The sequence below is a fragment of the Rhineura floridana genome, chromosome 6 (genome assembly GCF_030035675.1).
Source record: "Rhineura floridana isolate rRhiFlo1 chromosome 6, rRhiFlo1.hap2, whole genome shotgun sequence".
Classification (NCBI taxonomy): Eukaryota; Metazoa; Chordata; class Lepidosauria; order Squamata; family Rhineuridae; genus Rhineura; species Rhineura floridana.
In genome coordinates, this window is record NC_084485.1 from 54,380,647 (window position 1) to 54,400,360 (window position 19,714).

At 41.1% G+C, this 19,714-nt stretch overlaps 1 protein-coding gene across 3 annotated transcripts in view; it reads left to right on the top strand.

Moving 5' to 3' along the window:
• Nucleotides 1-11,369: 11,369 nt before the first annotated feature.
• Nucleotides 11,370-19,714, top strand: part of AMPD1 (adenosine monophosphate deaminase 1) — a 29,301-nt gene continuing 20,956 nt past the window's right edge. Inside the window, exons 1-3 of one of the 3 annotated variants that reach the window (XM_061631930.1) lie at nt 11,386-11,485; nt 15,675-15,747; nt 16,721-16,898. In XM_061631930.1, coding sequence (XP_061487914.1) covers nt 16,735-16,898 — 164 coding nt within the window. In that variant the 5' untranslated portion in view covers nt 11,386-11,485; nt 15,675-15,747; nt 16,721-16,734. Of the gene's footprint in view, nt 11,486-15,674; nt 15,748-16,132; nt 16,428-16,720; nt 16,899-19,714 lie in introns of those variants that run through there. The other 2 variants (XM_061631929.1, XM_061631931.1) reach the window with 2 other exon arrangements.

Below are 19,714 nucleotides of genomic sequence, written 5' to 3' on the forward strand. Positions count from 1 at the left end.
TAGAGGAAGGCAGTGGTAAACCACCTCTGAATACCTCTTACCATGAAAACCCTATGAATATATCCAAAAAGATTCATAGGGTCACCATAAGTCATAATCGACTTGAAGGCATATAACAACAACAACGAAGCAGGGGCCAGACTACAATAGAATGGATTTCAAGAGCATAAGTCCTTTACTAGTGGTTCTATTATGTTGTCATTTTACTGCACATGTTCTAAGATGGAGAAATCACTGTGTAATCGCAAACTGAGAGATGGACAACTGTTTCTTAAAATAGCTTTGCTCTTGTCTAATATGATGTTGATGCAACATTTCAGACAAATCTTTGTCTGAATGCTAGTGTCAGACATCGTATGTGGAGACATGCAGTGTTACGAGAGGGAGTTAATACGTTTTATATCTAGGTAAGCTGTTAATTGAATGCAGGCCTTAAGGCATCACAGAGCTCTCTTTGTCAAGGGGCTTATATCACTTGAGCAATAAAGTGTTGTATGTATTGTTTAAACGCTCTTCCTTTGTTATGTTCACCTCTAGACACTCTCACAGACTACAGCTTTTGTTTATTTTTATGGGCACAGTTCTTTCATAGCTGCATGGCAGGCAGAAATGTAGCAGATACATTGTTGGAGGAGGCAGGATTTGTTGAATTTCTGCTTGTCATGCAGTTGTTCAAGATGTTCGACATTGGAGTACTGCAGAGGAACAGTGGCAATGCTGGTATCGCATTCAGTTGCTGGACTCAGGAAGTGTTCCTCCTCTTGCATTTGTCATTTAAAGGTTGTAACTGCAGTAGCCTGAAGATTAAGTGTTATGTCTGGCTGTGTTTTCTGCATGTTAGCCAATGAAAAAGTAGCTGAGAAAAATATGTTGGGCAGTTTCACACCTGTTGTTAATCTGACTCCAGTTGCTGTGGATGATCTTCCTTCACCACAGGTGAATAACTTCTCATTGCCCAAAAATAAAGCATGCTTGTTCCTTCAGAAATTTTTTTGCCCAGATGAACACCTAGTTAACTAAAACTCGTGATCAAGATGTTTAAATCATTTGTAGCATTGTTTTTTAAAAAGCCACTGCAAGGCAAGCTTTCTGAATTCCTCTAGGCTAAGGGTAGCTGTGGCTCTCTCCAGGTGTTGCTGGACTACAACTCTCAGAATCACTGACTATTGGTCATGCTGGCAAGGGCTGATGGAAGTTGGGCTCCAGCAACATCTGGAGGGCACCATGGTAGCTGCCCCTGTTCTAAGTCTCAGTAATGTAACTGCCCAGTTCTGCTACACATGAGACCTGAATAGTACAGTTGTTAAAGCACAGGCTATTGAAAAGCGGAGAAAGTGCCTTTTTGCTGCTTAATAAACTTGAGTTTTGAGATGTATAAATGTAATTAAAAATGCTCACCTGTGTTCTTATTTGACATGTTTATCAATGCAATGCTGCTTATCTCTTCAGCATTGTCTAGCACAGTACATGATGGACATAAGCTAAGAACTTCCATGCATTGTTCCTATAGGAAAGAAGGGTAGCATACACAAGCAAATTGCAAAATGGGTGTATGTTAATTAGGTCTACACTGTGATGGGTTGTGATTCTGGAGCAGCTAATGGAAGAAAAGCTCTCTCTCATACTGGATGATACTCCTCCCATTTCCTTTTATTTGGATAGTAGAAAAGGTGCCTTGCCTCAGTTATATTCATGTTTACTGATGCTGCCACAGTTTTGCTCTTGTTGACAAGCAATATTATTTCTGGATCCCGTACAGCAGACTACCACAATTAATTAATCTAATCAGTAGATTTTGTGTGGATAGGAAACAAGGTGTGCTTCAGTTGTGGTTGCATTTAAACATGACATGTCATCAAAGGACTAATGTCAACTTCGTTATAATGTAATCAATTTCTCACTTATTTTGTGTTTTAAGCAAATGTTTGTAATTTTTTTCTAAAATACATAAATATTATTCCTTGGTGTATGTGGTGTAATAATTGTGGGGCAAACAGTACGTATATTGAAGAACCCATCACATACGCTAGAATGTGAGTGATTCCTGTAAGAGGCCTTTTTTTTCATTGCTGGAGCCTATGACTTCACTCAAGCTAAGCCCCTTAGCAAATGAGTATGGACCTGCTTCTAAGTCTCTGGAATTCTATGAGTAGTGACAATATGCCCTGAACTGGTCTGAACCCTATATTACTTAATTAAGCCACAGCAGGCGTTGTGCTGTTTGAGCTATCTGATAGTAAGGAAACTTGTGAACACTTGTCTGCCTTTATCTTCACCTCCCACTTGCCTTAGACAAATTTCTCTGTGGGAAAAATCTCAAGTTCTGCCCAAAGTCTCCTGTTCTCTCTTAAGCTTAGAGATTTTTTCCTTATAGCTGGACTAGAGATCCTCGGTGGGACTTATGGGTGGTGGACTTATGGGTGAGGAATGGCTGATAGGGCTAGCATGCTGTAGTTGCCAGAATGTCAGACCAGAGGAGGTCTGGGTTCAAACCCCACTCAGCCATGTTGCTCACTTGGGGCAATCACACACTCAGCATATCCCACCTCACAGGCTTGTTGTGAAGCTAATATTGAAAGAAGGGGAAAGAACTTTGTATGCCACCTTGAGCTCCTTGGAGGAAGGCTTGGGCATAATAAATGAGTGACTCTTCTTTCATCCCAAAAGCAAGCGGCACAGTTTTCTGTAAGGGAGTGCAAAGCTAAAAGTTCTCCCATGTCCACTGAGAACCATCTGATTAGTGGAACAGGGCCGTCTGATCCAGCAAATCTTCTGTTGTTGAGAATATAGAAACTAATACTACCTCTGCCAAGTGCCTGTACTTTCTACTTTTGGAACAGCCATAGTGGATCCAGTATGTCTTCAACATTTTCAGAAGCATTTGTGGGTTGGTTGAGAGTCAGTGTGGCATAGTGGTTAGAGTGTTGGACTACGACCTGGGAGACCAGGGTTCGAATCCCCACACAGCCATGAAGCTCACTGGGTGACCTTGGGCCAGTCACTGCCTTTCAGCCTCAGAGGAAGGCAATGGTAAACACCTCTGAATACTGCTTACTATGAAAACCCTATTCATAGGGTCGCCATAAGTCAGAATTGACTTGAAGGCAGGTCATTGAGTTCATGGATGGCAAATCTTCACCTGGAGAGAAGAAGCAATTTATCTGTCCTACTTCCATCTTGAAAACTACATGGTTGAAGATGGGTTAGTAGTAGTTCAGAAATCTGGATTCCCTGCTATTAGCTGAGTAATACTATATGGCAGGAGTTCCCAAACTGAGGTCCATGGAGTGTCTGTAAAAATACAATTAAAAATCACACAGCATCTAGCACAGAACTTTAAATTGCTACACAGGCAGAAAAATCATTAAATGGTCTGCCAAGATCCTCAGTAATTTTCAAGTGGTCCATAGGGAAATAAACTTGAGAACACTGATATATAGTGCATAGTCTTCAGCCTCTGGTGTGGTATACCACCCCCTTGTCCAAGTGCCCAGGCCATTCACATGAACCTTTAATTCTTGGACTTGCTTACCATGTTGACACACTTTCTGGAATTTACAAGCACATCTCAGAAATGCTCAAGGGGAAGGAATAAATGTACAAAAAATTGTAGGTGCTGTAAAATGAAGATAAGCATCAAAGCCATACGGGTTTTCCTGAAAACAGTAATGTTTAACTCTCTGTTGAAGAAGTTTGTTTCTGTAGTAGCAGTGCAAAAAAGCTCATTTGAAGCATAAATATCAGCCAGGAAAATGCTGTGCAGGAAATGTTTATGAACTTACTTAGAATAACAGTGGCTGAGCAGAAAAATTAAAAGAATTGTACAGTTGAATTGGACCCCAGATGCATCTGTCAAAGGTACCCTGTGGGCAAAGAGATGTTTTTGTAATGGCGGCTAAGGTAATAGCCTTTCAGGGTGGGAAACCTGTGGTCCTCCAAATGTTGGGCTCAGCTCCTACCTGTCCCAACCAGTGTGGTCAACAGTCAGGAATGATTGTAGTCCCGGACTTCCGGGAAGGGTGACTTCGCTTGTGCCTGCTTTTGAGACGGGCTCCCGCCTCAAAAGAAGCTTATTCAGATATAAATCAATCAGAACATTTTTTTTTTTGACTGATGAAATTTCTCCCGGGCAGGGAGAAACGTAGAGATCAACCTCAAAAGCCTGTTTTTGTTGGGAGGACTGGATTTCATTAATTTATGAGAAAAGGTCCAGCCAGCAATGCCGGACAGACTTCCGAACAAGCTCTATCTGATTAATGCGATACGTTTATCTTTTCTTCAAAGAGAAAACAGACTAACAGGCAAGCACCCTTCTTTCTATTATTTTTTTTTACTTGATTTAAATTGTTGCAGCAAAAAGAGATTTGTCAAATGAATCAGCTTTAAAGAACTTCTGGGTGGGCTATAACTCTTCTCTGTTATTCACGAAATTAACAGCTTATCTCTGTTTCTATTGCAAAAAGCTGTCCTGGAAGTGCATTCTAAAGATATAAACAGAAGAGGGATTTCTATTCCGAGGAACATTATATTGTCTGGGACTATTCTCTTTTGGTCTATTTTATTTTGACGAATCTGCTTCTTCACGATGCCACTAACTGTTTTGATGCTGGGAACTAAATTTGTTTTGTGTTCTTGAACATAGAGAGATAAGGCAGGCTGCTCTGTTTATACTGTGATGTCATCAAGCCTGGAATATTAACCCAATTGTTGCTGAAATAAGAAGTGGTTCTTCTTTATTTTTGTTTTGTTTTGTTTTCGTGGTTTTAAAAATGGCAATCAAGAAAGTGGCTGAGAATCTGGAAGTAATTATGTTTCAGAAAATAATGGATGAGATTGAGATAACGAAACAAACCCTGCGACAGGGCAGTAAGGAGCTGAAAATTGAACTGAGCAAAATGACGCAGGAGCTTAAAGAAATAGGGGATCCTGTGAGAGAGGAGAATGAGATCAGAGATGAGAAAAGAAAAAATAAAGGGAAGATACAAGCCCTGGAGATTGGAACAAATGTGGAATTGGAAAAAGATCTGGAGTTTATGGATATTAGAAATAAAATCTACTGTTTGGAATTTAACGTTATCTCTGAAGAAATTAATGAAGATATTAGAGATAAAGTTATCAATGGCTTGGATAATCTTCTGGACTGGAATGACGTGATGGAGCTTGATATAGAGAAAATCTATGGAATTAACTGCAGCCATGTGACAATGGAAAAACTCTCAAGAGATGAGCCAGTGCATTTTGTAAAAAAGAAGAACACAGATATGACTTTACAACAATATTTCAGCAACTTATTCAGAATTGATGGCAAGAAAATATTTGGGATAGAGGAAATTCCCATCAGACTCTTATTATATGACTATGGCTACAACAGCAAGATTATTATGGAATACTGATAATGTAAGATTGGACACTGAAATTACTGGACTTAACAGGACTATTGAAGATGGAAGATGGAATTAATATGGATAATGGAATAATGGCTATTGAAATTATTGGACCTAACAGATTTTGATGAGATGGATTAATCGATATGTTTATTTAGACTATGGTTATGACAATAAGATTATTATTATTATTAACGAGATGGATTAATCGACATGTTTATTTGGAGAAAAATTGATAGATATATTTCTTAAAGAATTGAAACCTCTCTTTGACTTTTTGTGGAAAGAATAAAGTAATGTTTATGAGATTTGATGATTAATTAAGATAACTACTGGAGGAAAGTGATTTTATAATATAATTTAAGAGACAGGATTGTTATATATTGTAGACCTACAACTGATTTGATCTGCGACAAATGGGAAGTCAACATTTTATTTTTTTGTTTAATCATTTTTGTTTTGTTTTGTTTTTTGTCTTTGAATGTTTTATGATTTTGTTTTGTATGTTTTATGAAAATTTGAATAAAAATTATTGTAAAAAAAAAAAGGAATGATTGTAGTCCCAGCAACATCTGGAGGGCCACAGGCTCCTCATATCTGCTCTGAAGCTTTTGGTATAAATGGTCAGAGTCAAGCAAGCAACAGTTACTTATGTTTACTTCTCCCTAAATACTTGAGCTAGCTGGCGGCGTCCAATGCTTGCCATGCAGAGGAAATTCAATCACTTAGTTATTTGATACAGCCACACACAAGTATGAATTCGACAAGGGCTGTTGCTTCACAAGGGTATAGCAGAGCCAGTCTCTGATGTGTGCCAGCAACATAGCATGGACGATTTGTGTGAATATCCAGGGGCTTTGAGCTGGTGGTGTAGATCATTATTTCCCATACTTCTGATATAGGTCACAATTTATTTTTAGGAATTAAAATCGGAGGTACACCATATACCAATACCTGGATGTAAAATAAGTCTTTGCAGCAAAGAGTGAGATGTATTACATTTATATCCTGCCTTTCCTCTTAAGGAGCTCAAGGCAGCATACACAATTCTTTCTACCCCTTCCTTCGTTTTATTTTCCAAAGTACTCTGTGAGGTAGGTTAGATTGAGGGAGAATGTAACCGCCCGAAATATTATGAAGAAAGCTTCATGGCTGAGTGGAGAGGGTGTCATTCTCTTGGGGTTATCAGGGGTGTGTGTGAACTGATTCTATACAGAGGAATCCCCCCCAGCTCTATTTCCCTGCTTTCCCTCCTGGCTGTCCCCACCAGCATGAAATCAGGCCAAGGTCTTCAGGTTCTGCCCTAGAACATACCCCAGAATTCTTTAAATATGAAGGGAGATTTTTTATAAATGTGCAGGATCCTAGCTAGACAAGGTGATGTTGGCAAAGTGTTTCTTGACCTGAAGGTGTGTGTGTGTGTTATGTGCCTTCAAGTTGATTACGACTTATGGCGACCCTGTGAATCAGCAACCTCCAATAATATTTGTTATAAACCAGATCTTGTAAGTTCAGGTCTGTGGGTTCCTTTATGGAATCAAGAAAGCTTTTAAAACCACTAGCTCATTACTGTCACATACTGAATTGCAAGTCCACTGGAAAAATGACAGGCACAAGAGGCCCAAAATAATTCCTCTGCTTCCTTTTTCCTAGAGTACAATAGAGTACTTCCCTAGAAGTGCCTGAGCAGAGGTTGTCCTCAGATGCCACCTTGTTTTCAGCAGGGAATATGCACATCAGCCATGGCTACTCACACAAACAGAAGTGTGCTAGCATCAGCTTCTGCCTGAATATCTTACATCAAAAAGCCAATCACATCTTGGTGTAATCCATGAAATAAGCAGTAGCCTAGACTGACTGGGTTAAGAATTCTGGCTTTTGGCCTTTGGCAGTGGTGGCTGGTAATTCCATGGCAGTGGGGCAGTAGAATCCACACTGGGTTTTAGTTCAAATTTTCAAGCACATTGGACAGTTCCTTGAAAGTTTGGACTAAAACCTGGAGTGTGTTCCACTGCCCCACTGACATGGAGCCACTAGGCACCACTGGCCTTTGGACTGGAAGCTTTGCTTCTAAACCAGGAGCAGTTAGGGAGGGAAACATTTCCAGCCCATCAATGAGACATAGCCACCAAATAGCATTTTCTGTTCACTGGTTTCCTGCTGACCTAGGGAAGCTTGGTTGGGTTAATTTGACCCTCTGGAGAAAAGTAGGCACAAGAGCACTAAAGACAGTTAACATGACTGTAAAGCCTGAAGGTCATTCTTGGTTTCAGATGCAAATTTAATGCCGTTGACATGCAGTACAGAAAGATTAGAAGCAAATCCAGTCTTTATAGATAGCCATAGAAGGCAGGTAATTTCCTAGGCATTCAAAAGAGCCAGTCCAACCTAGGAAGCAGGATTCTAGATGCATTGGGTTTGGTTGTAGGGTTTGACTAAATTAACAGGAGATACGGAATTTGAAGTGCCTGGTCAGAAAACATCAATGTCTAGAAATTGTTTTCATGACTGTGCACCAGAAGCAAAGCAGCATTTTAGGAAGGTCATCAAATAATTTGCCCTGTTTTCAGAAGCCAGAATATTCATTACTCATGTTGTCTTTGCAATCAATTATTTGTTAAGATTAAGATTCATAACTAGCCCTCCCAACACCAAATGAAATTAGCTATAAAATACAACTTAAAATTAAAAAACAGGAACAGATTCAGCAGATGAAACAAAAGCATGAGATAGAAAATTAAACAGCTGCCGAAACAGAAACCTACAGTGAAACACAGCAAGAGAACAAGTTGCTAAAGCCTCATGGGATTGAGAATCTGCAATTTCGGTTCAGCCACAGTGAAAGCCCTTTCTTGAGTCCTCACCAACGGAGCCCACCATAGTCAGGACATAGAGAAGGGCTTCTCTATTAGATCTTAGAGAAGGGGTGGCTAACCTGTGGCCCACCAGATATTGCTGGACTCCAACTTCCATCATCCCTGACCATGGCCATGCTGCCTGGACCTGATGGGAGGTGGAGTCTTGTAATACCTGGGGGGTTACAGAACACCCATCTTTGTCTTAGATCAGGGGTGGGGCACATCAGGCCCAGGGTCTGAATTTGGCCCTCCAGGCCTCTCTGGCCCTCCGAACCCTACTCAAGCCATACCCCTTGCTGGCCCTGCTTCATCCCCTGAATGTTACTGTCTGGCTGAATGTCCTTGAACTCTCATAATGCCCCACTTGTCTAGATGGAGGTTAGAGAGCTGTATCTGTGTGTATGTACTGTACAAACAAGCCTTATGTACAAAGGTAAACTTTACATTCACTGCTTCATCCACTTTGGCACCCACCCTCCACTGACACATGGCCCTTGGAGAGTTGTCTAGAAGGAAATGCAGCCCTTGGGCTGAAAAGGATTCCCTATCCCTATCTTGGAGCATGGGCAGGTTGGTATGGGAGGACATGGTCCCTAAGGTATCCTGGACCCCAGCTATTTAGAACTTCAGAGTTGTGCGTGGAAATAACCAGAAACTTTGGCAGAACAGATGTTGCATATTGCCATGATTGAGTACCAACTAACATCCTCATTACTGCACTCTGGATCAAATCTTCAAAAGTAGCCCTAGGTAGAGTACACTGCAGTAATCCAGGCTAGATGTAACTGAGCCATGCAGCCAGTTCTGACCTTGTTGGGAACAGATGCAGTTAGTGCACCACCCTAAGCTGGCTAAAGATACTCTTGGCAATACCTGCTACCTAAGCATCCAGGTGCAAAGCTGAATCACTCGCCATCTTGCCCAATGGCAGTTCTAAGAAGTTTGACAGATCTTTCCTACAGCAAGAAGTAAAGTCAGTTCTGCAGATCCTCTATGAAAACAAATAAAAATATTATAAATCACTGAGGCCTTGTGAATTAAGATCATGATGACAACAACATGAAACTGCTGGTTGGGTGGCATGAAAAAACAGTCTCCTGGGCACATCATAGCAGGATATGCTTCCAAAGCCAGTAATTCTAGTTATCAGGTGGGAATTCATCTCTAGATATTGGTCTAAAAATCTGTTTTGAACTTTCTAAAAAGAAAAAGTCTTAAATCTTCATCTGTCAAATGTGCTGAGCAGCATCTCTCCTTCCCCCTTCCTTTGCGTTTACACCGGGCATGCACAACTTGTGACCTGCCAAGCACAGCACAGTTTACCAGCCATGTATAGTAATTCACTGAGGGTTTGATAACCCTGCTAGTTTTGCTACCTTCTTGGAAAAACTAAAAAACAAGGAGTTTTTTAAGCAACTGACAGTCCCCAAGACATAACTGGTAAACTATGTTCAGCTTGATAGGTCAGAAGAGTGGAAACCTGATTTACACTGTAAGCTCTTTGGGGCAAAATCCTCTGTGCCATATTCTGTGCAGTGCCTATTACAACAGATTGGTAATGCACATCATATAGTGAACATTTCTGTCTCATTAAATACCTGAGAGAATGATTATAATGGATTCAATGGTGTAGTGGAGCAGGGATGAAGTGCCACCACTTATTTCATAGTGGGAATGATGATATCATCTCCTGGGGCACTGTTTGCCAGTCCTCTGCATGCAAAGTGAAACCCACCCTATAAGCTAAGCAGAGAAGGAGGTAAGTTACATTGGCTAAGGACTAAACTGCCGCTTTTATTTTGAATGATTCTAAAATATCTTTATTATGATCAAACAAAATAAATAAACCACAAAACAATGAGCAAACAACTCCTCATGTGGCTGAATATTAAAATATGTATAGGGAAGATCAGAGAAAAGCTGACTTGCTATTAAAGCCCAAATGTCTCAATTGGGCAACACTTCATTTTTATTGTTCCAGTTTTAGAAGGGATGTGACTATGGGGACAAGACTATGGGGCATCTCATGATGGGCTCCTGCACTTCAGAATTTACCACTACAGCACTGCATACATTACTGTGGCAGCACAGGCAAGAATTACCATTTTCATCACTCTAATTTACAGAGGGGTGGGGCTGGGCATTCCTGAAATGCACTTAACAATAAACATACATCATTCCTGAGAGAGAACTGATTTGCTCTGAGCTTCCTCTCTAATTTTTTTTATTTTTGCAAATAAAAAATATTCTCAGGGTTGTCCATCTTAGTCTATTCCATTTAACAGCTGCCAGTTCCAATTGCTACTTTTGACCTTTAAAGCCCTGCCTATATTTTAGGGTCCTGGCTCTGTAATCGTCTGTGGCTGGCAGCAGAGCCGTTTCTATCATAGTCCCACAATTGTGGATAACCCTCCTTCAGGAGGTGTTATTGCGCAGTTTACCCCTGGGAGTTTGGCAACTGTGCAAGGATAATTGATTTAGGAAAACTTCTGAACATTAAGATTTGCTGCACTTTAGTTTGAGGGTTTTTTGGGGGGGTGTTACTGTTTTGTTTTGTGGTTTTGTAACTCATTCTGAGCTTTTGGGAGAGGCATGCTATAATGTTTCAAATAAACACTCAATGTATTTGGTATATATTACTGGATTAAATATTGCTTATTTTTGTCATACACACTTCCTCCAAGGCAGCAGAGTTCCCACCACTAGTCTGACCTGATACAAAATTGGAAGAGGTAAAAAAAAACTGTTTGAAAGGATGCCATAGACAGTCACAGAGTCCCGTGTACAACATATCCCAACGGGCTGTGGTGCAAAGTCAGAATATCTTATTCAGTGAAATGAGCTATGTTAATCTGACCTCCAAGAGTCAGTGAGAAGTGCCCCCTGTGGCCCAATCAAAAGCACTAAGTCCTGGCCATGATCCTGGCAATATTCCCTCATGTGTGGGGATCCCAAGGCTCACAAATTTACTGGCCGTGCATCTCGGGACTAACAGAGTTAACCCCCAAGCCTGCAGCTTCACCTGTTACAACCAGGACTGTGCCTGGCTGCAGCTTTAAATAGTCTGTTGCTTATTCCTCCACTCCTTTTAGAGAAGTAGAGTTGGGTTACAAGAGGAGAGATAAATAGTAAAATGAACGTTGGGTGCTTGTGCAGCTTCATTCTTCCACTCGCCCGCCCCACAGTTGGTTTCTCAGGACTCTTGTGAGATAGTAGGAAAAATGCCGCAGGTGAAAGTTCCAGGTAGGTCTAAACCCCCACTCCCACATAACATTAGGCAAGTTTGGAGCCTGGGATAAAGCCAGGCCTTCTTATAGAATGAGACAAGTGCCAGTGACTAGACTCTTAGGGATGAGTTCACAAAGCTTTTTAGGTTGTGGAGACACAGAAGGTGGTACGAGTGAGAGCTCAAGCCATTAAGCTGTCCAAAATGGGTAATCTGGAGATACTGTTAGATGAGTGTCTTTTATGCCACAGAGGTGAAATTGGGTGAGACCATTCACTTCAGCAGAATTTAGTTCCCTCCACCCTCAGTGTTAAAAATTCATGGGAGGTAGGATAAAATTATACAAACCAACATGGGTGTTTGCCAGGTACAGGATACATTGAAGGGTACCAGTGACTTCTAATGGCTTATTCAAGTATCATTAGAAGCAATGCAATTCACTAATGCTAATGTCCAAAGAGGTGGGAACTCTGCTTCTTTTTGTCCTTTTGTAAAAGACCTGAATCAACCCTCGTTAGAATATATGGCTATTCTGCTAGCAATAGTAGTTCTGCTGTTGGTAGCAGAATAGTAAGAAGAGTTTACATCTGCAGGCAAGAGTTCCAGATCATGTATACAAATGCCCATATGCCGTATACATGCACAGTCTGGGGAAAAAGTACTTTGGAACATGTGGAGATTGAGGCCAAGGCTAGGAGGCATAGCCCTGGTCAGTCCTTTCCACTTGTATCCAAATTAACGTATGGAAAGGGATACTGGAGATGTAAATCTCAGATTCTGAGGCAGGGTTAAAAGGACTGCTGCATTCAGCATATCAGGAAGTCTGGGCAAGCAGCCCCTAACAGCTTTCTTAACTGTTCTTCTTTCTCATTGTAGAGCTGTTCATAGACCACTAAGGTATGTAGGGTATACAGGCAAAAATTCTGCAAACATTTGCCCTTTAAAATATATAACTATTCTTTTCTCTGTATAAATGTGGACAACAGGTAAAACCTTTATCAGGTGCTACACACTGTCAGCTGATCACATGTATTTTATTTTATTTTAATCTCAAACAGCAGTGGAGAAACGTGAGTATTCCTAGGCCTTCCTTGTGCCGCCTGCTGCTTTGTCAAGCAGTTGATCATTAAAATACGCAAATGAGAAATGATCACAGCAGCTCAGCAACTGTCTGTTTCTCAGCAGCCATTGCCAGGATCTGTTGTTGCTGACTCATGCTGTTCTCATGAGTCTGGATGAAATGTTTCTCAAGACATTTCAGTGCTGCATCAAGCCTACCTTTTCAGGGAACTTTTCCTGAACTTCAGATCAAAGAATGCATTTATAAGGAAGCCACCTTTCAAATTATCAGTGGATGGGGATGGTACTAAACCCACAGTTCTCAAGCCACTTGCAGTTGACTGGTCTTGGAATAGCTACTTTCATCAAAGAGCCTGTGTCAGAATGAAGGACTTGCAGATTTACTTTCAGCTTGGGAATTTTCTGCCTGATCTTGTAGAGGTCTCTTTGACACTAAGAGACTAAGGCAGACTTTCATATCTTCAAAACAACCACCTTGAGTTTACTTTATTACTCCGTAGTGGGTAGCAGTCCTATACAGCTTCACTGCAGGGATGGCTGGTCTTTGGTCCTCCAGTTGTTGCTAGACTACAACTCACACCATTCCTGACTATTGGCTGTGCTGACTGGGGCTGATGGGAGTTGGTGTTTTCAGATCTGGAGAACTATGGGTTCCCCAGCTCTGTCTTACTGAATCAGTTCCGAGGTACCCTTCAGAGCTGGTTCAGAGATCTTCATTTGAATTGCAATACTAACAATGAATGCTAGAGTTCAGTTCTCTCCACCCAATTTTTTTACTCTGGTATTAACCTCTTGCTGTAAACTTGGACCCTCAACTGCACCCTACCTACTGGGAAAATGGCAGCCAAAATTATCCAGGGGATGGAGTGACTCCCCTATGAGGAAAGGTTTCAGCATTTGGGACTTTTTAGTTTAGAGAAAAGGTGAGTCAGGGTAGAGACACATTTACTGTTGTGACAGTTCCAGTTTTCTGAAAACAGGCACATGAAGCTTGTCAAACACCACCCCTTTTTACTCTAAAACCTGATCAGATCAGCCTGAGTGCATTAAAAAAAAAACCTGATTGGTAGATCAACCTGTTGCCCCTCCAGATGTGGCCAATGGAAACACTTTGCTGTAGGCTCAGGCGGAGACAGTGATTGGCCCAACACTTCTTGTGGGCAGTCCTGAAAGATCTGAAATCAGCAGTGGGGAAGGGAGGTGTTTCCAACTGAGTTCAGAGCGCTTCAAAATGCAGCCAGAAAAACCATTCATGCTGCTTTGGAAGCAACTAGTGACATGATAGAAGTGTATAAAATTATGCATGGCATGGAGAAAGCGGATAGAGAAAAGTTTTTATCCCTCTCATAACACTAGAATTTGTGGACATCCAATGAAGCTGAAAGTTGGAGGATTCAGAACAGACAAAAGAAAGTCCTTCTTCACACAGCATATAGTTAAACTATGGAATTCACTTCCACAGGAGACAGTGATGTCCACCAACTTGGATGGCTGTAAAAGAGGATTGGACAAATTAATGAAGGGAAAGTCTGTCAGTGGCTACTAGCCATGATGATTATGTTCTGCTTCCATCATCAGAGGCGGTTTGCTTCTGAATACCAGTCGCTAGAAACTGCAGGAGGCAAGAGGACTCTTGTGCTCAGGTTCTTCTTGCGGGCTTCCCATGGGCAACCAGTTGGCCACTGTGAGAATAGGATGCTGGACTAGATGGGCCACTAGTGTGATCCTATGTTCTTATGAAAGAAGGAACATGAGTGAGTGATTAAAGTTACTTGGTAGTGGGTCCACTTTCTCTTGATTTTTAAATTTGACTGTAAGGTTCTCTACTCTTCAAGCTCCTGGTAGATGACTGCACTTCAGCCTGAAGGCTGGGGATTAGCATAGCTTGCCCTGCTGAAAAATGGCTGTTCTTTTGGGCTGCTGGCTACTGCTGGGTGTGCAGCTGAGCATGAATCACATTGCCCAGCAGCCCCTGTGTGCAAGGGGCTTTGCTGGGAACCACGTTACCTCCCTGTTCTGGTGGAATTGAGATGTGGATTTGTGGCTGCTTTGACAACAAAGAGAAAATGTCTCTAAGTAGGACTAGAAGCTCAAAGTAGAGTGACCCCTTATGCTCAGCCTTTTAATCTGGTGTGAGTGTGGACTCCATTCCCTGCTCATTCCCCCATGCACATTGTCTGTCTGGAAAGTGGCACTGCATGAACTTGCCATTAGCATGGCCTCCCGCATTCCCATCCCATTGTCATGCCATCCTATGTCCATCTTGCTTATTCCACTTGCATACCTCCTGCTGAACCATATCACTTCCCTGCTTCTGCAATGTCCACCATTAAAGCAGTGCTAGCACACAGAAGCTCTCTCCAGACAGCAGGTGCCCTCCTGGATAGCCTTGTATGTACATATTGCAGTGATTGAGCTGTTAAATTCTTAAAGCCAAGCATTTTCTCAGTAGCAAGAACAAGATAGTCCCTGATCATCCAAACATTTTGCTATATAAATTTAATGGGCAGTATCTAATGAAGCAGTTATGTTAGCGGAAGGATTTTGGTTTGCACAATGGAACTTCCCCTCCCTCTCCCTACCTGCCCCCACGCCCTCCTCACATCTGCTCTAGAGGGTCGGGGGAACCTCAAGAACAGATTTAGGGGACATATGGGGACAGCATAGGAGAGAAAGGGGCAACCTTTGTATGACCCTAAGGCAGGAATTCTGTCCACATTTACTTGGGAAAAGGTGCCCATATAACTCAATTATGACTTTTACCCATGAACAGACATGCGTAGAATTAGACAATACATCTGTAAGTAGTACCCTATGCTGGAGGCTTCTTTGTTGCCACCTGAGCAGCAGTGACTATCCTTACAAATGCCACACCAACCCATAGTCAGAATAACCTGTAGTGCTGCTCAGATTTATATAACCTCTCCTTTCATGTGCCTGTGCCTAATACACCATATGGCTGCAACAAGAATCATCATGTAGTAGCCTCAGGCCATTTGAAAGATCAGAGCCTGCCTTTTGGAGGTCTGACACCAAAGTTATATATGAGCTCTTCATAACAGGCACTGTGAGGTCTTTAAGCAGAAACATCTGTGACTGTTGTACTTTCCTGCACACACTGTTTAGTGACAGAAAGGTGGTCTCCAGGCTCTGAATTCCTCAGAAATGGGCTAAGACTACAATGAGGAAGGACAATACGGTAAGACACTTTTGTCTAGTTCACCTGGTTTCTCATTAGGTTGGAATCTAGCCAATGGTAAAGCTGATAGCTTAGGTCAAATTGATGCATCCTAGCAGTTGCACCTCCTATGGTGATATAATTTGCACTTATTGGTTGGGAAAGCCAAGCCTATCAGCTTCAATTCAGCTTCACTTTCACTATCCTTATGAGATCCTACTCAGTGTTGAGAGGCACAAACTTTTCCAGAATGTGGAGAAATGCAGACTCCAGCCTTCCAGAATCTAGAGCAATGAGCAGGCATTAAGGGATGCTTATCGATGTTCACCTCCATGGCATATATACGCATCGGATGCATCCATTGTTTGTCACTGTTGTTCTATTTTGCTCAATTTCCTAGGTTGAATCCCTGGCATCTCTATGTAAAAAGGTTGTCCGTAGAAGTACTAAGAAAAAAATCTGCCTAAAACCCTGGGGAAAAACATACAGGAGTAGAACAAGAGAAAGACCAAACAAGAGATGGATTGATTCCATAAAGGAAGCCACAGACTTGAACTTACAAGACCTGAACAGGGTGGTTTATAAAAGATGTTATTGGAGGTTGCTGATTCATAGGGTCACCATAAGTCGTAATCGACTTGAAGGCACATAACAACAAAAATCCTGGAGAGTCATTGACAGTCAAAGTAGACTATACCAAGGTAGATGGATCAGTTGTATGACACACTATAAATAAGCTTCTCATTTCCATGCTCTAGCCCTGTTGCTGCATTCTCCCCTATAACTGTCAAGTTGCACCCATGGTTGTGGTGCAGGTGAATCTCCATAGCAGATGTGAAACATTGTTTTAGTCCTACAGTTCTCTGTAATGTGTGCAAAGAACATGAGGGACTGAGGTCTCCTCTGAACGCACACAGGGCTGACATTCTGAGTCATACAATTGATTCATCTTCCCACAGTGGCTGGCCAATGATCTGCTGCATTCTCTCAACAGAAACAGATGATGCCATGCGCTCCTTTGCAGAGAAGGTCTTTGCCTCAGAAGTGAAGAATGAAGGGGGGCGGCATGAAATCTCTCCCTTTGATGTGGAAGATGTCTGCCCCATATCACACCATGAAATGCAACAACACATGATCAAGCAGGAGGACAGCCCAACTGATACTCAGAAACAGTGAGAATTGTGTGTGTGTGTGGGGATATTTGGGTGGGAAAGGAGGTTCCATGAAAGATTGGACAGATAGCATGATAAGTGTGGCTGAGAGAGGCCTCACCCCAGACCCATGTTGATCATAATACATCTGAAGCATCACAATGCTTCAGGTGTACTTGTACTCACACTGAGGAAAGTTGACTAAGAACTTGGAAAGAGCTCACTTCTGAACTTAGGAAGTCTTGCATGTATAGGAAACTGCAATATAACTAATTCATGTTGGATCAGCCACCAGCCCAAAGCATCCAGTCTGTTCTAGCACCTAATAATTTCACCAGTGAAGATCAAGGAATTCAGTATCTCAGAGACCAGCATAAACCAAAACCATTTGCTCACACAGATTTGCAATACTAAGGTGGATATAAAACATTCCTCAAATAAGTTGGCTGGCATTATTGAAACAGTTGCTTTTGCCCTACATTTCTAATCACTGAACAGCTTTCAGCAGATATATTCCCAGCCATATTGCCTTTCCATGGAGGAATGGACTATTTCCATGTGATAACAAAGATAGCAGATAGGTAGTTTTCCACTACAAGCAAGTTTGAAAGCACATTCTTATTATCCTTGAAAATGGAAATGGACTGCCTTCAAGTTGATCCTGACTTATGGCTACCCTATGAATAGGGATTTCATGGTAAGCAGTATTCAGAGGGGGTTTACCATTGCCTCCCTCTGAGGCTAGTCCTCCCCAGCTGGCGAGGGCCTGCTCAGCTTGCCACAGCTGCACAAGCCAGCCCCTTCCTTGTCCGCAACTGCCAGCTGGGGGCAACTGGGCTACTTGGGACTGTGCAGCTTGCCCACAGGTGGCAGGGCACATAACCCCTGAGCCACTCACTGTGGGGGTGATCTTTAGCTGGCCCTTTACACCCAGGAGACATGAGCAGGTATTTGAACTCACAGACTCTGGACTCCCAGGCAGGCTCTCATCCCCACTGTGCTATACCAGCAGTTTATTTATCCTTAGATTTCCACAGATTTCCATAATTGTGCCTATTGTCCATACTACCTGAGCAGTGAGGACTTTGGTCCTATTCCTCTGCTGCTTATTCCAGCCCCAGAATTTGTATGCTCTGCTTCCTCATGGAAATATCTTTGGGTTTTTTTTTTTTAATAATTTTTATTCAAATTTTTCAAAAGACAAACAAAACAAAGTAAAAAACATAACAATACAAAAAAAAATAAAAATAAAATAGTTGACTTCTGATTTGTCGCAGATCAGCTATAAGTATATAATAATAATAATAATAATAATAATAATAATAATAATAATAATAATAAATTTAATTTCTTCGTCGCCTATCTGGCCAATGGCCACTCTAGGCGACTTACAAAATTATTAAAATACAATTAATAAAATACAGTAATACAATAAAAACAATAGATCTGCAACAACAATATTAAAACTGGGTAGGAGGCATTACAATTATATCGATTAACCCTCCCCAGATACCCCGAAGGCCTGCTGAAAAAGCCTGGTCTTTAAGGCTTTCCGAAATACATTTAGGGAAGAGGCATGCCGGAGATCTTGTGGGAGGGAGTTCCAAAGAGTGGGGGCCGCCACTGAGAATGCCCTCTCTCTTGTACCCGCCAATCTGGCTGTTTTTGTTGGCGGGATTGAGAGAAGGCCCTGTGTGGCCGATCTTGTCGGGCGGCATTTAAAATATACATCAAACCTGTCCCTTAATATATACATACATGATCACTTTTCTCCATAGGCTATCTTAGTTAATCGTCAAATCCCAATATCATCATTTTATTTTGATCTTTCAACAAAAAGTCTAAGAGAGGCTTCCATTCCTTAAGAAATGTGTCTGTCGATTTTTCTCTAAGTAGACATGTCAATTTATCCATCTCTACTAAGTCCATTAATTTCAATAGCCATTCTTCCGTTGTTGTTGATTCCATTTTCCACTTTTGTGCATATAATAATCTTGCTGCCGTAATCATATATAATATTATTCTTCCATATTTCTTTTCTATTTGTTTATCCATAAAACCCAATAAAAAAAATTCTGGTTTTGACTGAATATTTATCTTTAGAATTTTTTGCATCATCCTACCTATCTGTGCCCAAAATGATTTTGCCTTTTTACACAGCCACCACATATGATAAAATGATCCTTCTTGTTGTTTACATTTCCAACAAACATTAGAAACATTACTATACATTTTTGACAACTTTTCTGGAGTCATGTACCAACGGTACATCATTTTATAGAAATTTTCTTTAAGATTATAGCATAATGTAAATCTCAAGCCTTTATTCCACATATTTTCCCATTGATCCATTTGTATGTTATAACCAAAATTTTTTGCCCACTTTACCATACACTCTTTTACTTGTTCTTCTTCCATATCCATTTTCAGTAAGAGTTTATACATTTTCGCAATTATATTTTCATCATTTGTACACAAACCTATTTCAAAATCAGATTTACTTATTTCAAACCCATACATTTTCTTGTCCATTTTATATCTTTCTAACAATTGTAAATAGGCAAACTATTGAGAACTATATCCTTCCTTTATCAGTTATTCTCTCTCTTTCATTATATATTCTCCATGTACATTTTCTAATAGTTCTTGATAAGTTAACCATTTCTCTTTTCCAGCCATTTCTCTTCTGTAAAATGCTTCTTGACTTGAGACACATAATGGTATTTTCGAATAGAACCTTGGTTTATATCTATTCCATATTTTCAACAGAGGACGTCTTATAAAATGATTATTAAAGTCTACATTTACTTTTACTTTGTCATACCATAGATATCCAT